Source organism: Podarcis vaucheri (genome assembly GCF_965113315.1).
Source record: "Podarcis vaucheri genome assembly, chromosome: 10".
Taxonomy (NCBI): Eukaryota; Metazoa; Chordata; class Lepidosauria; order Squamata; family Lacertidae; genus Podarcis; species Podarcis vaucheri.
In genome coordinates this window covers 53,361,552-53,381,412 of record NC_138748.1, presented here as the reverse complement: position 1 = coordinate 53,381,412, position 19,861 = coordinate 53,361,552, and the positions used below count along the sequence as shown (strand labels likewise).

Genomic DNA, 19,861 nt, shown 5'->3' with positions numbered 1-19,861 from the left:
GGATAAGGCATAAGATAGATGTAAAACTACAGGGTAGGGAGGGGAGATGGAGAAGGTATTGACAGCTGGATCTCCAGGTGGGGGTCACTAAAATGTGAGGTTTGAGTTGGAAAATGGAAAAACTCAAACCTAAAATGGGGCAAGCGGTAAGATGGGGAATATGCAAGAGAGATGATTTTGAGGAGATATGGAAATTGTTTGTAGAATTTGTACTGTTAAAACAGAAAGGGGTCAAACGATCGCAAGAGGTATTGAAATTTTGGCAGGTTGGATAGTTACAATGGAATGGTCTCGGGGTGGGGTGCATATTTTTACTTTTATTTCATTTATTCTTATTGCTTTGTCAAAAAAAAAATTTTTTTTTTTAATGGAGCCAGCAGGAGTCAGTAGAAAATGGTAGAAGGCTTGGCTCCTTTTATTTGTTAACCCTGACCAATCCAAGGACATGACTACCAGCTTCTTTCTAGGCTTGGTTTGCCATATTTTGAAGAGGGAGAAAAGAGGACACATTTGTCAACTTCTATTTTTAACTCTGGATCACTACGACGACTCTACCCATGAAAAACAGGGCATGTCCTGGAAAAAGAGGACATATGGCAACCCTATCTGGGCCCAATGCAAAGTGCTGTCAAAAGTCAAGCGCAGGTCAGCAATAGAAAGCACGTTGTTTGTGCAGAATGGACCTGGGGCTTTGTGCCTTCTTCCTAAGGCCCACTGACTGAAGGCCAACAGTGGCCAAGGGAGCTTAGCATTAAAGGAAAACTCTGTGCCAGTCAGACTGTTCCTGGTGTTTTCAGTCTGCTGGAGGCTTGTCGCTTGAGGAAGGCGGCAGTGTAGGCATGCCTTTGTATGGGAAGGAAGGGATTTGCAACCTTGTGAGCTCAGTCTATGGGATTTGAGGTTTCATGGAAATTCAACCAGCCTCCTCCAGGCACAGTCTACAGAAATTCCGGCAACCGGGTGTATTATTCATAAAGACAAAAGCCTCCAGAGAAACGTCAGGCCGATGTAAAGCAGCTATTTTTACCAATAACCCTGCAACTGAAACCCTCTGCCACCCACAGCATCTGAAAGAAAAGCCTTTAAGAATCTAAAAGGCTGAACAACAATACTTTTATAGCACTGCCATGGAGTTTTATGGCCTTTCTCTTCTTTGCCACTCGAGTAATTCATTTTACACATACCCACTAACTCCTTCTGATAAGCACTTCTGCCAGTTAGCTGGCCAAGAAAAAAAGAGGGGGCTGAATGTTGTTTCTCTTTTTAAAACAAAACACCTCACTTTCTCTGGTTCCAATGAACTCACTAGTTGTTCCTCTGCAATGGATAGAACATGAAAGCTATTTTTTAAAGGTTATATACATCCAGTCCATTAAAGAGAGACAAAATTAGTTTGAGAGAGGTTTCATATCTGATGGTATGCAGTTCACACCCATTTTGTTTTCTCATGCACACGTTCACTTAAAGAGGTATTTTAGGGTTTTGAAACAATAAAATCTCCTCCCCCCCCAAAAAAAAAGCAGCAGTCCTTCTTTCAAACCTCCTTCAGACATTCAAAAACAAATAGCAGCAGAGCATCTGTCTCCAGCATAGGATAGGCTAATCTGTCAACTCTGGTTTCCCTAGTTCTTTTCCAATCTAAGTCCAGTTCTTCAGGATGCATTTATTTTTTATTTTCAAAGGGGCCTCATCTGGCTCTGACAGTTCTGAGTCTTCCTAAACAGCCTCATCCAGGTCCAGCTCTGAGGGCCTTCTGTTGGTTCCCTCCCCGTGAGAAGTGAGGTTACAGGGAACCAGACAGAGGGCCTTCTCGGTAGTGGCGCCCACCCTGTGGAACGCCTTCCCATCAGATGTCAAGGAAATCAATAACTATCTGACTTTTAGAAGACATCTGAAGGCAGCCCTGTTTAGGGACGTTTTTAATGTTTGATGTTTTGTCATGTTTTTATTATGGAGCCGCCCAGAGTTGCTGGGGAAACCCAGCCAGAAGGGTGGGGTATAAATATTATTATTCCTCTTCTCAGAGCCCTGACCCTTGCCTTGTGGGTGGCACAGAACCACACAAATTGCTAACCCCTTCCTCTAGATATTTCTCAGGCTCCCTTGCCTCCTCTACACATCCCTCGGAGTCTTGCTGGTCCCTGATGCCTGTGTAGTTCCCTCTCCCAATTCCATGTTATTCTCACAGCAATTCTGTGAGGTACGCTAGGCTGAGAGACTGTGATTGGCCCAAGGTCACCCAGTAGACATATAAACTATGTGCACTGTATGTATAGTACCTATAAAAGAGCCATATCCCACACTGTGCTATATTTCTGCAGTATACTTCTATAAGTATGGGATACATCCAACTAAATTCCACTCAGTGCAGATCCATTGAAAAATGAATGGATGTGGCTAACTTAGGCCTGCTCATTCCAATGGGTTTACTCTGAGTAGAACTTGGTTGGCTCCATTTGCATTTCCACACAGTTATATACATATTGCTGCAGGTTCCTGTCAATGTGATGATTACTTTAGGAAAGCAATAATATTGTATGTATGTATTGGATATATAATCGTGCATAAAATATCGCACAAGAATAATTCATGTTTTAGCAGAACCAAGGGATGGGGGTGGGGAATCTAAGGAGTGAGATGGGAATTAGAAAGAGATCTCTGTGGATCTATGAGTTTGAGAATCTCATTAAATTCTCATTCCTAGTCTCCATCTGCACATTCAACTATTCTTGTTAATAGTCTGGTGCATTTTTTAAAATCTCAGCATTGTACTAGTCCTGTTCAACCTCCCGGCTCGTGCTTTTCCCTGGCAGGCAGGGTTAGACTCATTGGCCCTGTCTCATTTGTCACATTCCTGGTGGCCTAACTCTGCCACCTTCCAGTGGATTGAGGGTGAACTTCTTTAGTGGGCAGATTTCCATGGTAGGGCAGGGTCCCTGCACAATTTAGAATCCTGATTGCGTAACATCCAAAATCTTTAAAAGTATGGGTAGCAGTTCTGGTGGTACCTCCTCCCCTCTGCAGCTCGGGTTATATCCACCATTGGTTCAAGATTATTATTAATTTTGCCACTTCTGTCTGCTGCAAAGTTTCAGCCAAGTTCAGGAAGCGATTACACAAGCTGCTATCCTCAATGTTCTACTGCCACCTAGAGGGTTTCTCTTTCTTTAATGTATTTTTACTAAAGATTTTCTTGGTTTACAAAATGGTTGTTGTTTCTTGATTTTGCTGATTTATTTTTTGTAACCTGCTTTGAGGTTTTTAAAAATGAAATGACATTTATGAACTAAATAAACAAACAAAAAATTTACTTCAGCCTCCCTCAACACTGGGTCCCCAGATGTTGGACCTCCAACTCCCATCATCCCCAGTTAGCAATACCAATGGTCAGGGAATGATGGGAGTTGTAGTCCAGAAACATCTGGAGACCCAAGGATGAGGAAAACCAGTTGACACTGACTGGCAGCCATTTTCTGGAGTTTCAGATGGGGCAAATAGTCCTAGTCCAAAATGGAGATGTGGGTGGTGGTGGTTTGAATCTGGAATCTTCTACATGCAAAGCAGATGCTATGCCCATCCCCGAGGTATCCTAGACCCAAGCCATTTGTTTCTTTCAAAGCCAGAACTTTGCATTGTACCCCAGATCAGAGTTGTGAGAAGAACTCCACAGAGATCAGATTCCCACGGGCCTATTTCCCTCTTCATTATTCAGACAGAAACTCATTGCACAAATGTTTATGACCCTGAAATTTGTTCGCTCTTTTCCTTTATGTCTCTCTGACCATTTCACTTGAACAGAATAATAAACAGAAAAGGGGAAAGAAAGAAAGAAAGAAAGAAAGAAAGAAAGAAAGAAAGAAAGAAAGAAAGAAAGAAAGAAAGAGATATCGTGAGTGAAGTTTGCAAATGCTTTTGAAGAAACCACCTATTCTTATCTGGTCAAGGCAACTACTCAGACCCGGATGGAGGGGAGAAAATAATTCACATTATGGTGAGGAATGGGAAAGGCCTCATATGTCTATCTTCTCTGCCAACATCGAGTTTGTATCCTAAAATGTATTCCAACATTTTTTAAAGTCTTATACTTCACTGTCAAAATGTTTTTTTGTTTGCCTTTGCTTTAGTCACTGGCAATATTCGAAGAGCATTTAAAATCTAAATTGCAGCAAAACATTTTTGTGCCAGGGCCAGTGATGTTCTTAGCCAATCTGCTTGAAATCAGTCCCAAAGAAAGGTTAGGAGCTTAGTTGTTCATTTCAGAGACGGAAGGAGGGAAGGGGAAAAGGAAAGGAATGGAGGTGGCGCTAGTCAACAACAAGCTTGTTTGGAAGATGCCAATTTGTAAGCTCCTGGCATGTGGGTGCATTTTGTGTGTCACTACCTGCCAGAGCAATTTGTCAGCAGGGCAAATTTCCTCCACGATGCGTCAGGTGCAGAGATGCTACAAAAACATAATTAAGAGTCTCTGCTTCCAAGATTCGGAGGAGGGGGAAAGAGCAATCTTGCTTCCACTTCAGGGAATTTGTATTATATAAAAAACATTATTCACTGAGAATAGGAATGGGAGAGGATGGCAGCAATTCAACACTTTATAGTATATTCTTTTTTCACCACCACATCTGGACAGCACCCAAAAATGTTCCTGTTCTCACCAGAAGCAGCTGTGTGCCAACTACCCCTGACCTCAAACACCAGGAGGGCTAGAGGGCCAAATGCAAGGAAAATGTCATTTGCCTAGGTTTAATTAATGCAGACAGAATTTTGGTTTGGTATTTTTGCCCAAGGACGATGGCAGGAAATGACAAGCAGCCCAACATCAGTTGAAATTAGGCAAACTCAGTTTGGTTGGAGGAGTCCTTCCCAGATGTAGGGCATATGGCTGCATCCCGATCCCATTCGCACAACCAAACTGGCATGTTTCGAATTTAGATCGCAAGGAGCACACATTGTGGCAAAGCTGTCATTGCTGTTGCTCAACAAGACTCTTGCTAGCATATTAATTTGTTCACTTTCAGTATTTATACCCAGCCTGCTAACCAAAGTTCTTGTGATAGTTTGCAATATATTTAAAATACAATAAAACAGGCCCATGTTACTTGGGTATACTTAAGTTTTCCCTCACTCATCTGATGTTCCAATGACCACTCTTACAGACCCTCCAAGTGTCCCTATTTTCCAGAGACATCCCTGACTTAGAGAAGCTGTCCCAGTTTATGATTTGATCCCAGAATGTCCCGCTTTTCCCTAGGATGTCCCTATTTTCATTGGAGAAATGTTGGAAGGTATGGAGTTATCCAACCCCTGGGCCACTTGAAGGCAATTCTGTTTAGGGAAGTTTTTTGGTGCGTTTATGTTTTATTATGTTATTATATATGTTTGAAGCTGCCCAGAGTGCTGGGGCAACCCAATAATATGTGTGGCGTATAAATAGTAAAATTATCATTATGGAATGGGATGTACCCATTTTCATCAGAAAAATGTTGGAGAGTATGATCTTACTTACTAATTATTGACACTTATAACCCACAAAAACAGCACTGTGAGATAGGTTAGGCTGTGAGTTAGTGACTCAAGGTCATCCAGTGGAGATTTGAACTCTGAACTCCCAGGTCCTGGTCCAACCCCCTAATTACTACACTGCCCCCTGTCTTCTCAATGGTAGCCAACTTTGGCAGTCATATGTTAAGTCCTTCACAGGCCAGGACTTCCTGGCCAGGCTACTGCTGACACCTGTCAGAGCCCCTGCCCCTGGTGGCAGATGCAGGAAATGCTGAGGGAACAAATGCGTGAGAATCCTGCCCCAGTCCTCACATATTTCAGTCCTCATTTACCACAGTTCTACATCACTATCAAGAGGATAAGAAAGGATGCTTAAATCAGGATTGAGGAGCCAAAAGTCTTGAATACCTTCTATTTTTAAAAATCAAGTCAATTTCAGCAATCAGTTTGGACAAAAAATGTATAAATTGTACACCAGATATAAATTAGAAAAACTCCCATGTGTCTCAAGATCAAGACATGCATCATGTAAATGTGGCCTTCACAAAACAAAGTCTGAAGTCTGACCACATAGGAGAGAGGGAACATTTTTTTCTTGTATATGTGAATAAACCAGCAGGTCATTCTAAAATTTGCCAAATAAAGCAATAAATTTAAAAATCAGCTGCTGAAGAGGTAGTCTGGAGCCATGGTCAGATTCTAGACAGTCAGGCTAAGGTCAGAGTTAAAATCCCCATGGTCTTCTCAACCTAGCCAACTTCAAAGGGGTGTTCTGCAGATTTATTTTATTTATAAGCTATTTAAACAGTTTGCATGCTGCCAAAATGCAATCATCTCTACATGGTGTACAAGAAGCACAATGCAGAGAGGTGAACGCGGATGCCAATCTGAGCTCCCCGAAGGAAAGGTGGGGTGGAAATGAAATTGTGCTAAAGATAAAAATTGTGCAGAAATTGTGATGCAAGACAACAGAAGGAAAGAGTGTGTGGTGCAATTGCTTTCATTCTATGCGCTTCCTTCTTCTGCCTCCATGTTATAATTCTGAACCAGGAGGGCAAGAATGTACATGGGCCAAAAAAGGGGTGAAAATGCAAGTAAATTTGGGACTCTAGATTAATGTACAGTGGTACCTCGCAAGACGAACGCCTCGCAAGATGGAAAACCCGCTAGACGAAAGGGTTTTCCGTTTTGGAGGCGCTTCGCAAGACGAATTTCCCTATGGGCTTGCTTCGCAAGACGACAGCCCATAGGGAAATATCCGGGACAGCGGGGAAGCGCAGCGCATCTTCCCCACTGTCCTCGGACCTCCTCCGAAGCCGGGCAGTGGGGCGGGAACGCCTCCTCCCGCCGCCGCCGGGCTTCGGAACGCTGCTCCGAAGCCGGGCGGCGGGGCGGGAACACCTTCTGAAGGCGGGCGGGGGGCGAAAGTCTTTGTCCCCCCTGCCTGCCTTCCCAGGGGCTTTTAAATCGCCCCGGACAGCGGAGAAGTCCTCCGCTGTCCCGGGGCAATTTTAAAATGCCGCCCGCCAGCATTTTAAGATCGCCCGGACAGCGGAGAAGTCCTCCGCTGTCCCGGGGTTTTTTAAAATGCTGGGGGTGGGAAGAAAAGCCCTTGCCCCCCCCCAGCCTTCAGAAGAGGTCCGAGGACAGACTGTCCCCGGACCTGGTCTGAAGGTGGTTTCCCTAGGAACGCATTAATTGATTTTCAATGCATTCCTATGGGAAACCGTGCATCGCAAGACGAAAAACTCGCAAGACGAAGAGACTTGCGGAACGAATTAATTTCGTCTTGCGAGGCACCACTGTACCATCTTAAGAACCATCACTAGCTGTTCTTCACAGAGTGCACTCCTGTCTTTCTTGTCCGTTACAAAAACTGTCATGGATGAGCCTACAATTACAGTGGCACCTCAGGTTAAGTACTTAATTCGTTCCGGAGGTCTGTTCTTAACCTGAAACTGTTCTTAACCTGAAGCACCACTTTAGCTAATGGAGCCTCCCACTGCTGCCCACACAATTTCTGTTCTCATTCTGAAGCAAAGTTCTTAACCCAAGGTAATATTTCTGGGATAGCGGAGTCTGTAACCTGAAGCGTATGCAACCTGAAGCGTATGTAACCCGAGGTACCACTGTATTCAAGTTGCTCTGGAATGCTGCTAAGGGTTAGGGAATGGATTCTCTTTCTCTCCCCCCCCCCTTTTTGTCTTCCTTTCAGAGAAGCTTCATTTATGGCCAGCTAGAATTTGAAAGTGTTGCTGTTTAGATTTATAGCTCAGGCATTCCAGAGGCCCCCAGCCCAGGGTCTTGGAGTTGTGATGTGCTTTGCCCACGTGAGCCAAGAAAGGTCAGGACAGCCTGGTGAGTGTTTCGAAAATAAATTTCCAAGATACACTGAGAGCACCATAAAGATTTGACATGGCCAATTCAAGCAGACCTAAAATGCTTCTTGTGACAAGTGTGTGTGTGTGTGTGTGTGTGTGTGTGTGCGCGCGCGCGCGCACGCGCGCATACATATAGTTATGTACGGTGGTACTCTTAGTTTTTAAACAGAGTGCATTCCAGAAGTCTGTTCGACTTCCAAACCATTCAGAAACCAAGGTGCGGCTTCCAATTGGTTGCAGAAGCATCCTGCAGCCAATCGGAAGCCACGCCGGACGCTCAGCATCTGAGGCAAAGTTTGCAAACTGAAACAGCTACTTCCGAGTTCCAAGTTGTTCATGAACTAAGCTGTTCGAAAACCAAGGTACAACTGCATGTGTATACGCATTCTCCCAAAGGTGTCCCACAAGACAGCAGATAGAGGTTATTCCTAAGGGTTTGTTCCCGAAGCCTTTATCCCAATTAAGTATAGCTGCAAAGCAGTGGAGGTTTAACATCCAAGTTTTCCTTCTCCTGGGTGGGATACCTTCCCAGATTGATGAGTCCTATCTGCCCCTCATTTCCCTCTGCAGAATGTGCAGAAACAGCCTTCCTAACCATTGAACCCATTATTGGTCTCTTCCGCAAAGTCCCTAACTCACTGAGGGTTGAAGACCCATCGGCTACCCTCGCCTGGTTTAGCCACCCAGTCAAACTGTTTCCTGGGATGTGGCCGCTGTCACATGCTAGATCTGAGTGAGATCTGAGTGTAGGGTGGGGACCAAGGGGGGACATGTCCCCCACCAGAGGTACTGCCCTTCACCTAACATGCCATACATACGCCAATGGTCTGACTCAATATATAAAGCAGCTTCGTACATTCTCTTCTTCCTCGTTCAGGTTCAGATATGCCCTGGCTTAGTTTGAATCAAGGGTGCACAACGTAGATTTAAAAAATAAAAAAAGATGAAAAAGTATGAGGCAGATTGAAAGAAAGCAGAGAATGCAGAGCACATCAGAACAGTGTATCGAAAACGCATTGTAAAAGAGCAGGTAAAATTGCCTTTGGTGGTGGTTGCAATGCAGCGTCAAGCAGAGAAATGCAGAGGGCTCTTACTGCGGCATGTGCGTCTTGCTGGCCTCCTTTTGTTTCTCAGGTACCTCGTAGTGAGGGGACATCTTCCCCAGGCCGCTGTCGCTCAGCATGCGCTTTCGAACAGCAGGATTCCACCGATCTGATATTCTGAGAAAAAGATTTCCAAATGGAAAACACCATTATTCTCAGATGGGAGTTTTTGCTTTATTTTTGGGTGGGGTGGGGAGCGGGGGTGGGGTGGGGTAGTGCTGCACGGTTCACCTTTTCAAATGTGAACCTACTTAATTAGCACTTCAGGAACCCACACGCTAACTGAAACACGGCTAAATACGTGCTTCTCCAAATGTTGAAATTCTGTGCTCATGCCAAAAACAATGCATGGGGGGGGGAGGTGTAAAGTCATGCCTCGTATTGTGCTTGCTTCAGGTTGAGCATTTTCAGGTTGCGTCCCGCGGAGACCCAGAAGTACCGGAAAGGGTTACTTCTGGGTTTCGTCGCTCGAACATGCGCAGATGCTCAAAATGACATCACACGCATGTGCAGAAGTGGCGAATTGCGACCCGCGCACGCGCAGACGCAGGTTGTGTTCTGCTCAGGTTGCGAACGGGGCTCCAGAACAGATCCCATTCGCAACCAGAGGTACCAATGTATTAGTGCACACAAATCAGTAAACTGAATGCAAAAAATACATAAATTGGGGATTTTTTCTAACAGGTGAAGTTGCAAGCCAGCCTTGGTATATTGGGGGAAATTTACATGCTGACTTTTTAATGAACTGCTTTTAAGTTTGTTTTGTTTTGTTTTACAATCAAAAAGCAATTGCAAACTGCAGCAGACATGGGGCAAACAGAAGACGGGCTAAATGAGAGACTGAGAAAATTTCACTCCCACCTCTAAAGTGGGTGCATATTTTTCCCCACCCCTTCCTTGCTCCAGAAGGCAGCTCAGGAGCTTGTCACTTCCAAAGGGAGAGGATGAGGGGATCACATGCTAAGACAGCAAAGTGAGGGTTTAATAAGCCAATTCTTCCTCTTTACTGGTTTGCAAGCTTCCTCTTTTCCTGTGTGCAATGTGGGCATTAGCAAATCATCCGTTGAAGGAATGGTATTTTATTTTGGTGTGTGTGGGTGTGTGTGGGTGTGTGTGGGTGTGTGGGTGGGTGGGTGGGTGTGTAGCCTGATTGGCCTAGGAACCCGCCTGCCTTTTGCCTGCTTCACATTGTTCAGTTCATTCAGCATTCCTGCAGTGGTGTGGATGGTGCTTGTTGCAGCATGAAGCATGGACAGGGAAGGAAAGAATGGGTGAAGAGATAATGAGGGAAATGAGGCGTTATTGGGTAGAGGACACCCTTCGGAGATCTGCCAGTACTTTGTGTTTGGGGTGACATGGAGGCATCTTCGAGGCCTGGCATTCACACCTTAGATGATTGCTCAGCACCCTGGCAAGGAAGGTGTTTGTTTACTGCTCCACATCCTTTGCTGGAGAGCTCCTGTCTGAGGCTGGAACATGTGCCCAGGAAGGCTTGAGAGATGCTTCCCTCACCTGCCTGTACTTCTTGAATTTAGTTGAAGCTGGGTTAATTGGGTTGAAGTTGGTTTGCTGCTTCTCCAACTTGTTCTATTTCGAATAAATATAACTCTAATTCCAGTAGTGTCTCTGAGGCTCCTTTGCAGGTGTGGGGGCAAACTGAAACTGTCTGATTCATCCATATTACTATTCCCAGAAGATGATCATTCCATGCCTTGCTTCTCTGCAGAGTTGATTATTCACAACTCTTCTCATACTCTTGCATGTTTCCTTAACCATTATTTTCACCTGCCAATCTTATAAGGTTGCAAGAGGGCTCTTCAGCTGAACTCCTGATACTCCTGCCATCTGGGTTGCCACTCATGGACTATTTCAGACACAACACTGATGAAATGCAATTAAGATTTGTTGTGAAAATCTAAAAGGCATTTCTTACAATGCACAACAATCTTCAGTTTGAAATAGATAAGACAGATGTTTCATTGTACCTTCTTCTTTTTTTCTGCACTGTGACCATTTCTGGTGAAGAAACCTCTAAGCAAAATAAACAAATAAATTCCCAGGATGCCTTTAGGAAAGTAGCACCAATCAAACAGGTTCTAAATTCTTTGAAGCAGTTTGCATAAAGTTGCATAAAACTAATGTTCCTTTATTAAGTCTAAGTCAGAGGAGCAAAAATTCAGAAGTCACTGGCAGTTAAAACCATCAGGACCAATAACTGGTATCTGGGTAACCTGAAGCAAGCAGGATGCCTAATTCCCATGTAGTCTGAGTCCTTGCATCTCTCAAAGGAGCAAACATTAGTCACACATCTCTGGTTTGAAATTTAGCCTGTATGAACACTTTCTCCCTTTTTGTACTCTTCACAACGGTGAATGCATGAAACTGTCCTCTGGAGCAGCTCCCATTATACAAAGGAAAGATATGTACAGAGAATTCCAGATCCCACTTCATGCTGGGGGGAAAGAAGAAATTTACCCGGAGGCCTGCTCCACTACCAGATCAGGCATTCCTGGCGGCGTCTCTGCAGGCTGCGTTGCCACCATTTCTGGGTCCAGAATAAAAATCTCGTCCTGCGAAATTTCAGTCACGAAGTGCAAATGTTCCTGCAGCAACAGCATGAGAGTGAATGATTAATCCATAGTTTGTGCACAATGAACTCAATGGAACTCAATTTCTAGACATAAAGAAAGTGTTCGCCATGATTAGCAGGTCATGGCCATTGCGTGGAAGGGAACTGAAAATCCTTCCCATGCAAAAGCTTTCCTTGTAGATAGAAAATACAGAAGAAAACTTATTCATGCAATGCATAATTAAAGGATGGCACTCGCTCCCACAGGAGACAATAATGGTCACCAATACTTTAAAACAGGATTAGACAAATTAATGGAGGAAAAGTCCTATTGATCAGCTATGTTGGCTACACTCTGCCATCATGATCAGGGGCAGTAATGCTTTTGGATGCAAGTTGCTGGAAATTGCAGGAAGGAGAGAATGCTCTTGTGGTTGGGTGCTATATAAAGGTTTCCCACAAGCATCTGACTGGATACTGTGAAAACAGGATGTTGGACCTGATGGGTCACTGGCCTGATCCAGCAAGCTCTTCTTATGTCCTTAGATAACCAAGCATGTGTGTCCAAACACCACACAAAAAAGTCCATTAAGGGGACAGCACCAGAAATGTCTTTTATTTCCCAACACACCATATAATGCAAAAACAAACAACAAAAGCCACCCCTGGATCTTGTGCATGGTGAATGGCTGGCCTTAAGGAGGAGTCAATATGCACAGAGATTTCAACTGACCACCAACAAGCTGGGTGCTTTTATTGAAAGACTTGAACCAATGGCTTCCAGTTACAAGAAAGGAGATTCCAACGAAGCATCAGGAAAAAAACTTTCTGACAGTAAGAGCTGTTTGACAGTGGAATAATCTCCCTCGGGAGGTGGTGGCCTCTCCTTCCTTGGAGGTTTTTCAGCAGAGGTTGGATTGGTCACCTGTCATAAATGCTTTAGCTGAGATTCCTGAATGACTCCTGGGGTCCCTCCCAACTCTCTACAGTTCTATGATTCCATGACTCTTGCAAACAGTGAAGAGTGGGTTGGAACTGGGCCATTGGTACATAGTGTTAGACTCGCTGGGTGGCTATAAGTCACCATCTCAGTGGGGGCAGCTGCCCATTGGGACTGGCTGGGCAGAAAGCAGGGAGACCAAAATCAGGTGAAGCCAGCACTAATGTCAGGCAGAGCCAACTAATTCTAGTTTTGTCTCCATCCTACTCCCTGGATGTTCACACTGTGACTAAGGAGGAGGAAGATGATGGGCAGTGCTACTGCCAGGATTGCATGTAAGTAAGAAGACAGGCTGGTTGAGTCTGGCTGAGCAGAGGCTGAGGTTAGTGGGGCAGTGCCCCATTTGCTCCTTCTCCCAGTTTCAATTCCCTCCTATAAAATGAAGCAGGCGACCATAAAATATTGTTATGGGGCTGAAAAAAATGCTAAAGGGAAATGATTGGGGAATAGGTTCTGTTGAATTCAATGGGATTTATTTCCAAGTATACACACATCGTGGATGTGGGTGGCGCTGTGGTCTAAACCACAGAGCCTCTTGGGCTTGCCGATCAGAAGGTTGGCGGTTCAAATCCCCACAATGGGGTGAGCTCCCGTTGCTCGGTCCCTGCTCCTGCCAACCTAGCAGCTCGAAAGCACGTCAAAGTGCAAGTAGATAAATAGGTACCACTCCGGCGGGAAGGTAAACAGCATTTCTGTGCACTGCTCTTGTTCGCCAGAAGCGGCTTAGTCATGCTGGCCACATCACCCGGAAAAACTGTCTGTGGACAAACAGTTCCCTCGGCCAGTAAAGCGAGATGAGTGCTGCAACCCCAGAGTCGTTCGCGACTGGACTTAACAGTCAAGGGTCCCTTTACCTTTACCTTTATACACACATCACATTGAGCTCCACACATTCTATAGGACTGCAGCAGAAATATATACAGTAGATGGGATGCTGGAATGGATGGACCATTGGTCTGATGCAATAGGGCTCTGCTTATAGTCCCAGAAAGCATCAAACACACCTTTAGTTAGTTTGTTGCAGCTGCACAGCCAATAAATGTTGTTTTGTTTTTTAGAAAAGGAAGCCTAAACAGAATTACTACTACTGTTTGCGAAACTTCCAGTAAGTGCTAAACACGCACACAAAGTGCTACATTTCTGACAAATGTCGGTACCATTAGTTTGATGTGCTTTTAAAGCATGGAGATGTATTTTGTACGGGCCTGTAACATTATCATAATTTCCAGAGTTATCTTATCTCCCATGCAGTGGATTAGGATTTCAGGCAGACTGTAAACAGCAAAAGGAGATAAACGCGGAGATTTACTTTTTAAAATGCAGCTGTCCCAAGCACAGAAAGATAAGCAAGAAAGGAGACGAAAGTTGTGCTATTAGACATCAAACTGGGTTTGAGCCAGGAAGACAGAGCAGATCCTTTTTGCCTCTGAATGTTCTTTTGACTTTGGCTGTCTCCTGCCAGTTCACACAGGGTGTTTTATTTAATTCATACTCTACTGAATGCAAGAGTCTCCGATATTTTTGAATTTGAGGTTCCAACATTTAAACCACGGGCTCAAGTTTTCTCTGAGATTTGGAGTCTTGGGTTGCAAAAAAATGTGCAGCACATCCTAGAATTTTAATTCAGCATTGCTTAGAATCATAGAATTGTAGAGTTGAAAGAGACCCCACGGTTCATCTAGTCCAACCCCTGAAGTGAAGGAATCACAGCTAAAGTGTCCCTGACAGATGGCCATCCAACCTCTGTTTAAAAACTTCCAGGGTAGGAGAGTCCATCTCCTTCTGAGGTCATTGAACATCACAGATCAATTGTATCCTATAGATGGACACTTGATCATCTTCCCCAATTCTGCAACTGATAAACAATTAGATATAACAAGATTTTGCTATTTGGTTATTGTCCTGTTATCTGAAGTATAATGGTAAATCCAATCCTGTACCATCTGACATAGGGGTGGCGCTGTGGGTTAAACCACAGAGCCTAGGACTTGCCGATCAGAAGGTCGGCTGTTCGAATCCCCACGATGGGGTGAGCTCCCATTGCTCAGTCCCTGCTCCTGCCAACCTAGCAGTTTGAAAGCACGTCAAAGTGCAAGTAGATAAATAGGTACCGCTCCAGCAGGAAGGTAAACGGCGTTTCTGTGTGCTCCTCTGGTTCACCAGAAGCGGCTTAGTGCTGCTGGCCACATGACCCGGAAGCTGTACGCCAGCTCCCTCGGCCAATAAAGTGAGATGAGCGCCACAACCCCAGAGTCGGTCACGACTGGACCTAATGGTCAGGGGACCTTTACCTTTACCATCTGACATAATCTTTTAAAGCAGTTCCTTTGCCAACCTAGTGCCTTCCAGATGTTTCAGACTCCAGATGTTTTAGACTGGGCTGGCTGGGACTGGTGGGAGTACAAAATACAATCAGAGCACTACGGTGGCAAGGATTGCTTTAAGGGGAATGAAAGGAAGAAAAGATGCTGTGGTGTACCTGAGATCTGTCGATGCGGTAAAAGCGATCGGCCGAAGTTGCTAGAAATAAGAAGGAAATAACTACATTAAAGAAAAGGTCTGGAGGAAAAATGTTCTTAAAGCTTGCTATTTCTTCTTCTCCTAAAAGTTCAGCAAAAATCTCAGCAGTAAAAACTCTTACATACCAAAACAACAACAACCCACCACCCAACAATTCTATTTTGATGCTTCAACCATGCTATTCATTTATTTTATTCATTAAATTTATGCAACACCCTTCATCCGAAGGTGTACAGTATAAAGTGTTTGCAAAGTACATGTGCACATAAAGCTCACTGAGACCCTGGGGTATTTGTTCTTGCAGCATTTGTCTGTTATATAATCATACAGCCTATAATAAGCATGAATAGGATTACCCTGTAACATGTGACCATGTGTTGTTTGTGCGTGTGATTTAAGACATTTGATGGACAGCTGATATATTAGCAATCATGTGTAGAATGGACCTGCATTTCATTTACGCATTTTATTTTGAAACTTTGTAAGACCAGCATGGGAAATAAATAAGTAGACAAATAAGGCAAGAAAATAGCGTTACAATACTCTTGTTTAATAATAACATATTTCCAAAATGGCAGGATTTCCCCGGGGGCTCCCCCTTGTCTCTTCTGGGGTAGCAGGGGAGAAATGTATTACCAAGTGACATCTCAGATAGCAGGTGATACAGGACACCAGCCGTACTCTCCATAATTAACATTACACACATCGTCAACAACAACTGATCGTCTTGATGGTGGATGATAATGGAATACACACATGTATTGATTTAACAGACAGTAGATTCAAGATTCATTTTAAGGACAGCTAGAAAAGCTTCAATTATCAGAGGCTGCTCTAGGGGAATGTGACAGGTATGGTCGCACTGGGTTCAGAGCTTCTGGATGCTGGAGCAGGCTCGCTCTATTGCTGTATTTATTCATTCATTCATTCATTCATACAGACATACAGACATACATACCCCACCCATCTGGCTGGGTTTCCCCAGCTACTCTGGGCGGCTCCCAACGGAATATAAATAAATAAATAAATAAATAAATGTGATAAAACATCAAACATTAAAAACTTCCCTAAACAGGGCTGCCTTCAGATGTCAGATAATTGTTTATTTCCTTGACGGGAGGGTGTTCCACAGGGTGGGTGCCACTACCGAGAAGGCCCTGTGCCTGGTTCCCTGTAGCTTCACTTCTTGCAGTGAGGGAACCACCCGAAGGCACTCAGCCCTGGATCTCAGTGTCTGGACTGAACTGAATGGGAGACAAGAGGCAGGGGGCACTGGATTTTGGCGCCACACAGGGTGCCACTGAAATTTGAGACACCAAGGTCCGCCACTACAGTTACCCTTGGCAAAACTCTTCAATGTGAGTAGAAGTAGATTCCTCAGACCAGTAAAGCACATTTATTTCCTAAAATAATTCTGGGCACTGTAGTTTGTTAAGGCTTGCTGGAAATTGTAACTCTGTGAGGGGTAAATTACAGTGTCCAGATTTCTTTTGAGAGAAAGAATGTGTTCGGAATGTGCTTTAAAGGTTTAGTGTATAAACAGCCTACGTCCTCTTTGCTGCAAGGATGAATGAAACCATCTTCTGCACTTACCATCTAGGAAGCACCATCTAGGAGAAAGCCTCTGAACCGACAATGCTCTTGGGAAAGAGGTTTCCTGGTCCTGGATAGAACAAGAGGAGGAGGGAGGAAAAAATTAAGAAATAAGGAGGAGGAGTTGTTCTTCATATTTGGCCATCATTGCAAAGGACAACTTATAGGTAAAACAGAAAGGCCCCAAGAAGCTCAGAGACAAAGACAGACATTGTGGAGGCAATGGTGATAGGAGAAGAAGAGTTTGGATTTGATATTCCACTTTATCACTACCCGAAGGAGTCTCAAAGCAGCTAACATTCTCCTTTCCCTTCCTCCCCCACAACAAACACTCTGTGAGGTGAGTGGGGCTGAGAGACTTCAAGGAAGTGTGACTAGCCCAAGGTCACCCAGCAGCTGCATGTGGAGGAGCGGAGACGTAAACCCAGTTCACCAGATTACAAGTCTATCGCTCTTAACCACTACGCCACTCTGGCTCCCAGTGTGGAGGGGATTGAGGGTTGTGGACAAATGCCACTACGTGTGCTTAAAGGATTCAGAAGATAATTCACAGGCCACACAGAAGGAGGGACTTGAAGCAAGGGAGAGAGATGGCACCATAAACATGTTCAGGCAATTAGTTAATTAAGTACAGTACTAGATCTGAAAGGCAATTTGCTCCCTACCACCACCAATGCTCCACGATTGTTACAGTCAAATCCCCAGAATTAGCTACCTTGTCAACTCCCCTCCCACTTATTTATTTAATGCAGAGAAGTGTGTCCCCTTGGGCAAAGAACAGTTTTTCCGAGTCTTAATATATTTCCGTAACACTGCACCATTCGCATAGTTGCAAATAATATGAAATATATCAACGTCGGGCAATAAGAATTTCTTCCTCCTTCTGAGTTAGAAGGTTAATGGGAGCGAGTCTTGACTCACAGGATGGATTGGACTGAGTTTGCTAGGCCTGGTGCAAAGGTGAGGAAAACACACTTAAGACACTTATCCATCACATTTAACACTGAGTAATATAGCGTATCACAGATATCAGTTATCTTGTGGGGATGCTGCAATAGCAGTTTTATTTTATCATAAATCCTGCCACTGAAATGTTGGTGCAGATATGGTTATTAACTGCATTTAACCTAAAAGTTATTTTCAAGGTGATAGCTGGAGGGATTGCTTTGTCTAACAACATGTTTCCTACAAAGTCCTGTTGATATTGCAGAGTTAGCTTTCAAATAAACATGCTTAGGATTGCATGTGAAAAATGGCTTTACTTCAAGTAAACACAGGGTTCTGGTGATGGAGAAGCAGTGGGCGGGGTCAGCAAACTTTTTCAGCCACTCCACTGTCCCTTAGACCTAGTGGGGGGCCGGATTATTTTGGGGGGGGAATGAACAAATTCCTATGCTCCACAAATAATCCAGAGATGCATTTTAAATAAAAGGACACATTCTACTCATGTAAAAACATGCTGATTCCTGGACCATCTGTGGGCCAGATTTAGAAGGCGATTGTGCTGGATCTGGCCCCTGGGCCTTAGTTTGCCTACCCATGCTCTGGGTGCTGCTTAAGGTATGGTCCAGCAACAGCTACAATACAGTGGTACCTCGGATTACAGACGCTTCAGGTTACAGACTCCGCTAACCCAGAAATAGTACCTCGGGTTAAGAACTTTGCTTCAGGATGAGAACAGAAATCCTGCTCTGGTGGCACAGCAGCAGTGGGAGGCCCCATTAGCTAAAGTGGTGCTTCAGGTTAAGAACAGTTTCAGGTTAAGAATGAACGCCAGGAACGAATTAAGTATTTAACCCGAGGTACCACTGTATTAAACTTTTGCAAATATTGCTTTATTGTGAATTTAAATGCTTAATCGGGATTGTATATGGAAAGTGAGCTCCCATGTGCCTATCTGCCAGGTGATAATAGCAACAGCCACTAGGGACACTTGCATGTGGGAAACAGAACAGAAAGGGAAAGGCTCATGGGAAAAGCACATACTTTGCTTGCAAAATGTGCCAGGTTAAACCCCTCGCATTTCCAGGTAGGAAATGAGGGGCTCCTGTCTGAAACTCTGGAGAGTTGCTGCCAATCTGTGTAGCTAATACTGAACCAGTCTCAGCACCAATCAGTTTCCCAGAGAAAGAGCTTCCATGGAATCTCCTAAGCAACACTTTCCAAAGGAATCACCTCACACATTCAGGTGTGAGCCTCTGAGTGACATGTATGCATGAATGAACTCCTCGGGGTAGATTCACATGACTGAAAAATTGCCCCCGGCTGGACAATAAAATCAATGAGTGAGCCAAACAGCCATGCATTTGTCAGATTATTATTTTCCCCAATTGGTTTTTAGGCTGCAATGACGATTACACCCACACACTTTCATTGCAGATTGAAAATCTATCTGGACATGCCATGCCGTGACGGATGGTTGCTCAGCCAACTGTACGATACCTGGAGCTTGCCACACAGCCAGGCCAATTTTCAGTAGTGAGAATCACTCCTATGGGTATTTTTGAACTTTTGTGATGGAGTATACCGGGCTATTGTGAATCGATATGAGAATAATTGCATATAAGCTGAGCAGTCAGTAACCGGGGCAATAATGTATTGGCAGTGTCATAAGAACATACCTAGAGGAGCAGACCAAAGGCTCATCCAGCCCTGTGTGCTCTTCTCACTGTGGTCAACTAGATCCCTGTGGGAAGCTTGGTAGCCAGATACAAGCACAACAGCACTCTCCCACATTTGTGCTCCACGGAAACTGATGTTAAGAGGCATACAGCCTTCAGCAGTGGAGCAATTATACAGCATCATGGCTAGCCATTGATGTCATTGGTCAAATCTTCTGAGTTATGTTAAATGGGTGTTTAGTTTTAAAATACAGCCTCTAAAATGTGCACCGAGGAAAGTAAACAAATGTGGAGCACTAGCCTGTCCCATGTTGTTGTTGTTTAAACATTGCAGCCTGCTAGAGGCTCTTAGCACCATGGCCAAAAATATGCAACTGAACTGTAAATACCATCTGGATTGTGGTCGACTCCAAAAAAACAACTGTTCTTGGCTCATGCATTCTTGGTGTGCAAGAAGCCAGCCCTCTCTGCCTGGGCAATTTCTAAAACCATACTGTTACAACAATTAGGGTTTAATTCATTGAAAGACTCCATCTCTAATTTCTCACGACCAGGCTGATGCTCATTAGCTTGGC

The 19,861-nt window shown here is 44.3% G+C and overlaps 1 protein-coding gene across 7 annotated transcripts in view; it reads right to left on the bottom strand.

Annotated features, from left to right (window-relative positions):
- Nucleotides 1-19,861, bottom strand: part of DGKI (diacylglycerol kinase iota) — a 248,151-nt gene that overhangs the window by 39,844 nt on the left and 188,446 nt on the right. For 5 of the 7 annotated variants that reach the window (XM_082240439.1, XM_082240440.1, XM_082240441.1 and 2 more), the window contains 4 exons: nt 16,666-16,735; nt 15,032-15,072; nt 11,459-11,586; nt 8,975-9,100 (listed from right to left, as the gene is read on the bottom strand). In XM_082240439.1, the coding sequence (XP_082096565.1) occupies nt 8,975-9,100; nt 11,459-11,586; nt 15,032-15,072; nt 16,666-16,735 (365 nt within the window). The remainder of the gene's footprint in view (nt 1-8,974; nt 9,101-11,458; nt 11,587-15,031; nt 15,073-16,665; nt 16,736-19,861) is intronic. The other 2 variants (XM_082240443.1, XM_082240445.1) reach the window with 1 other exon arrangement.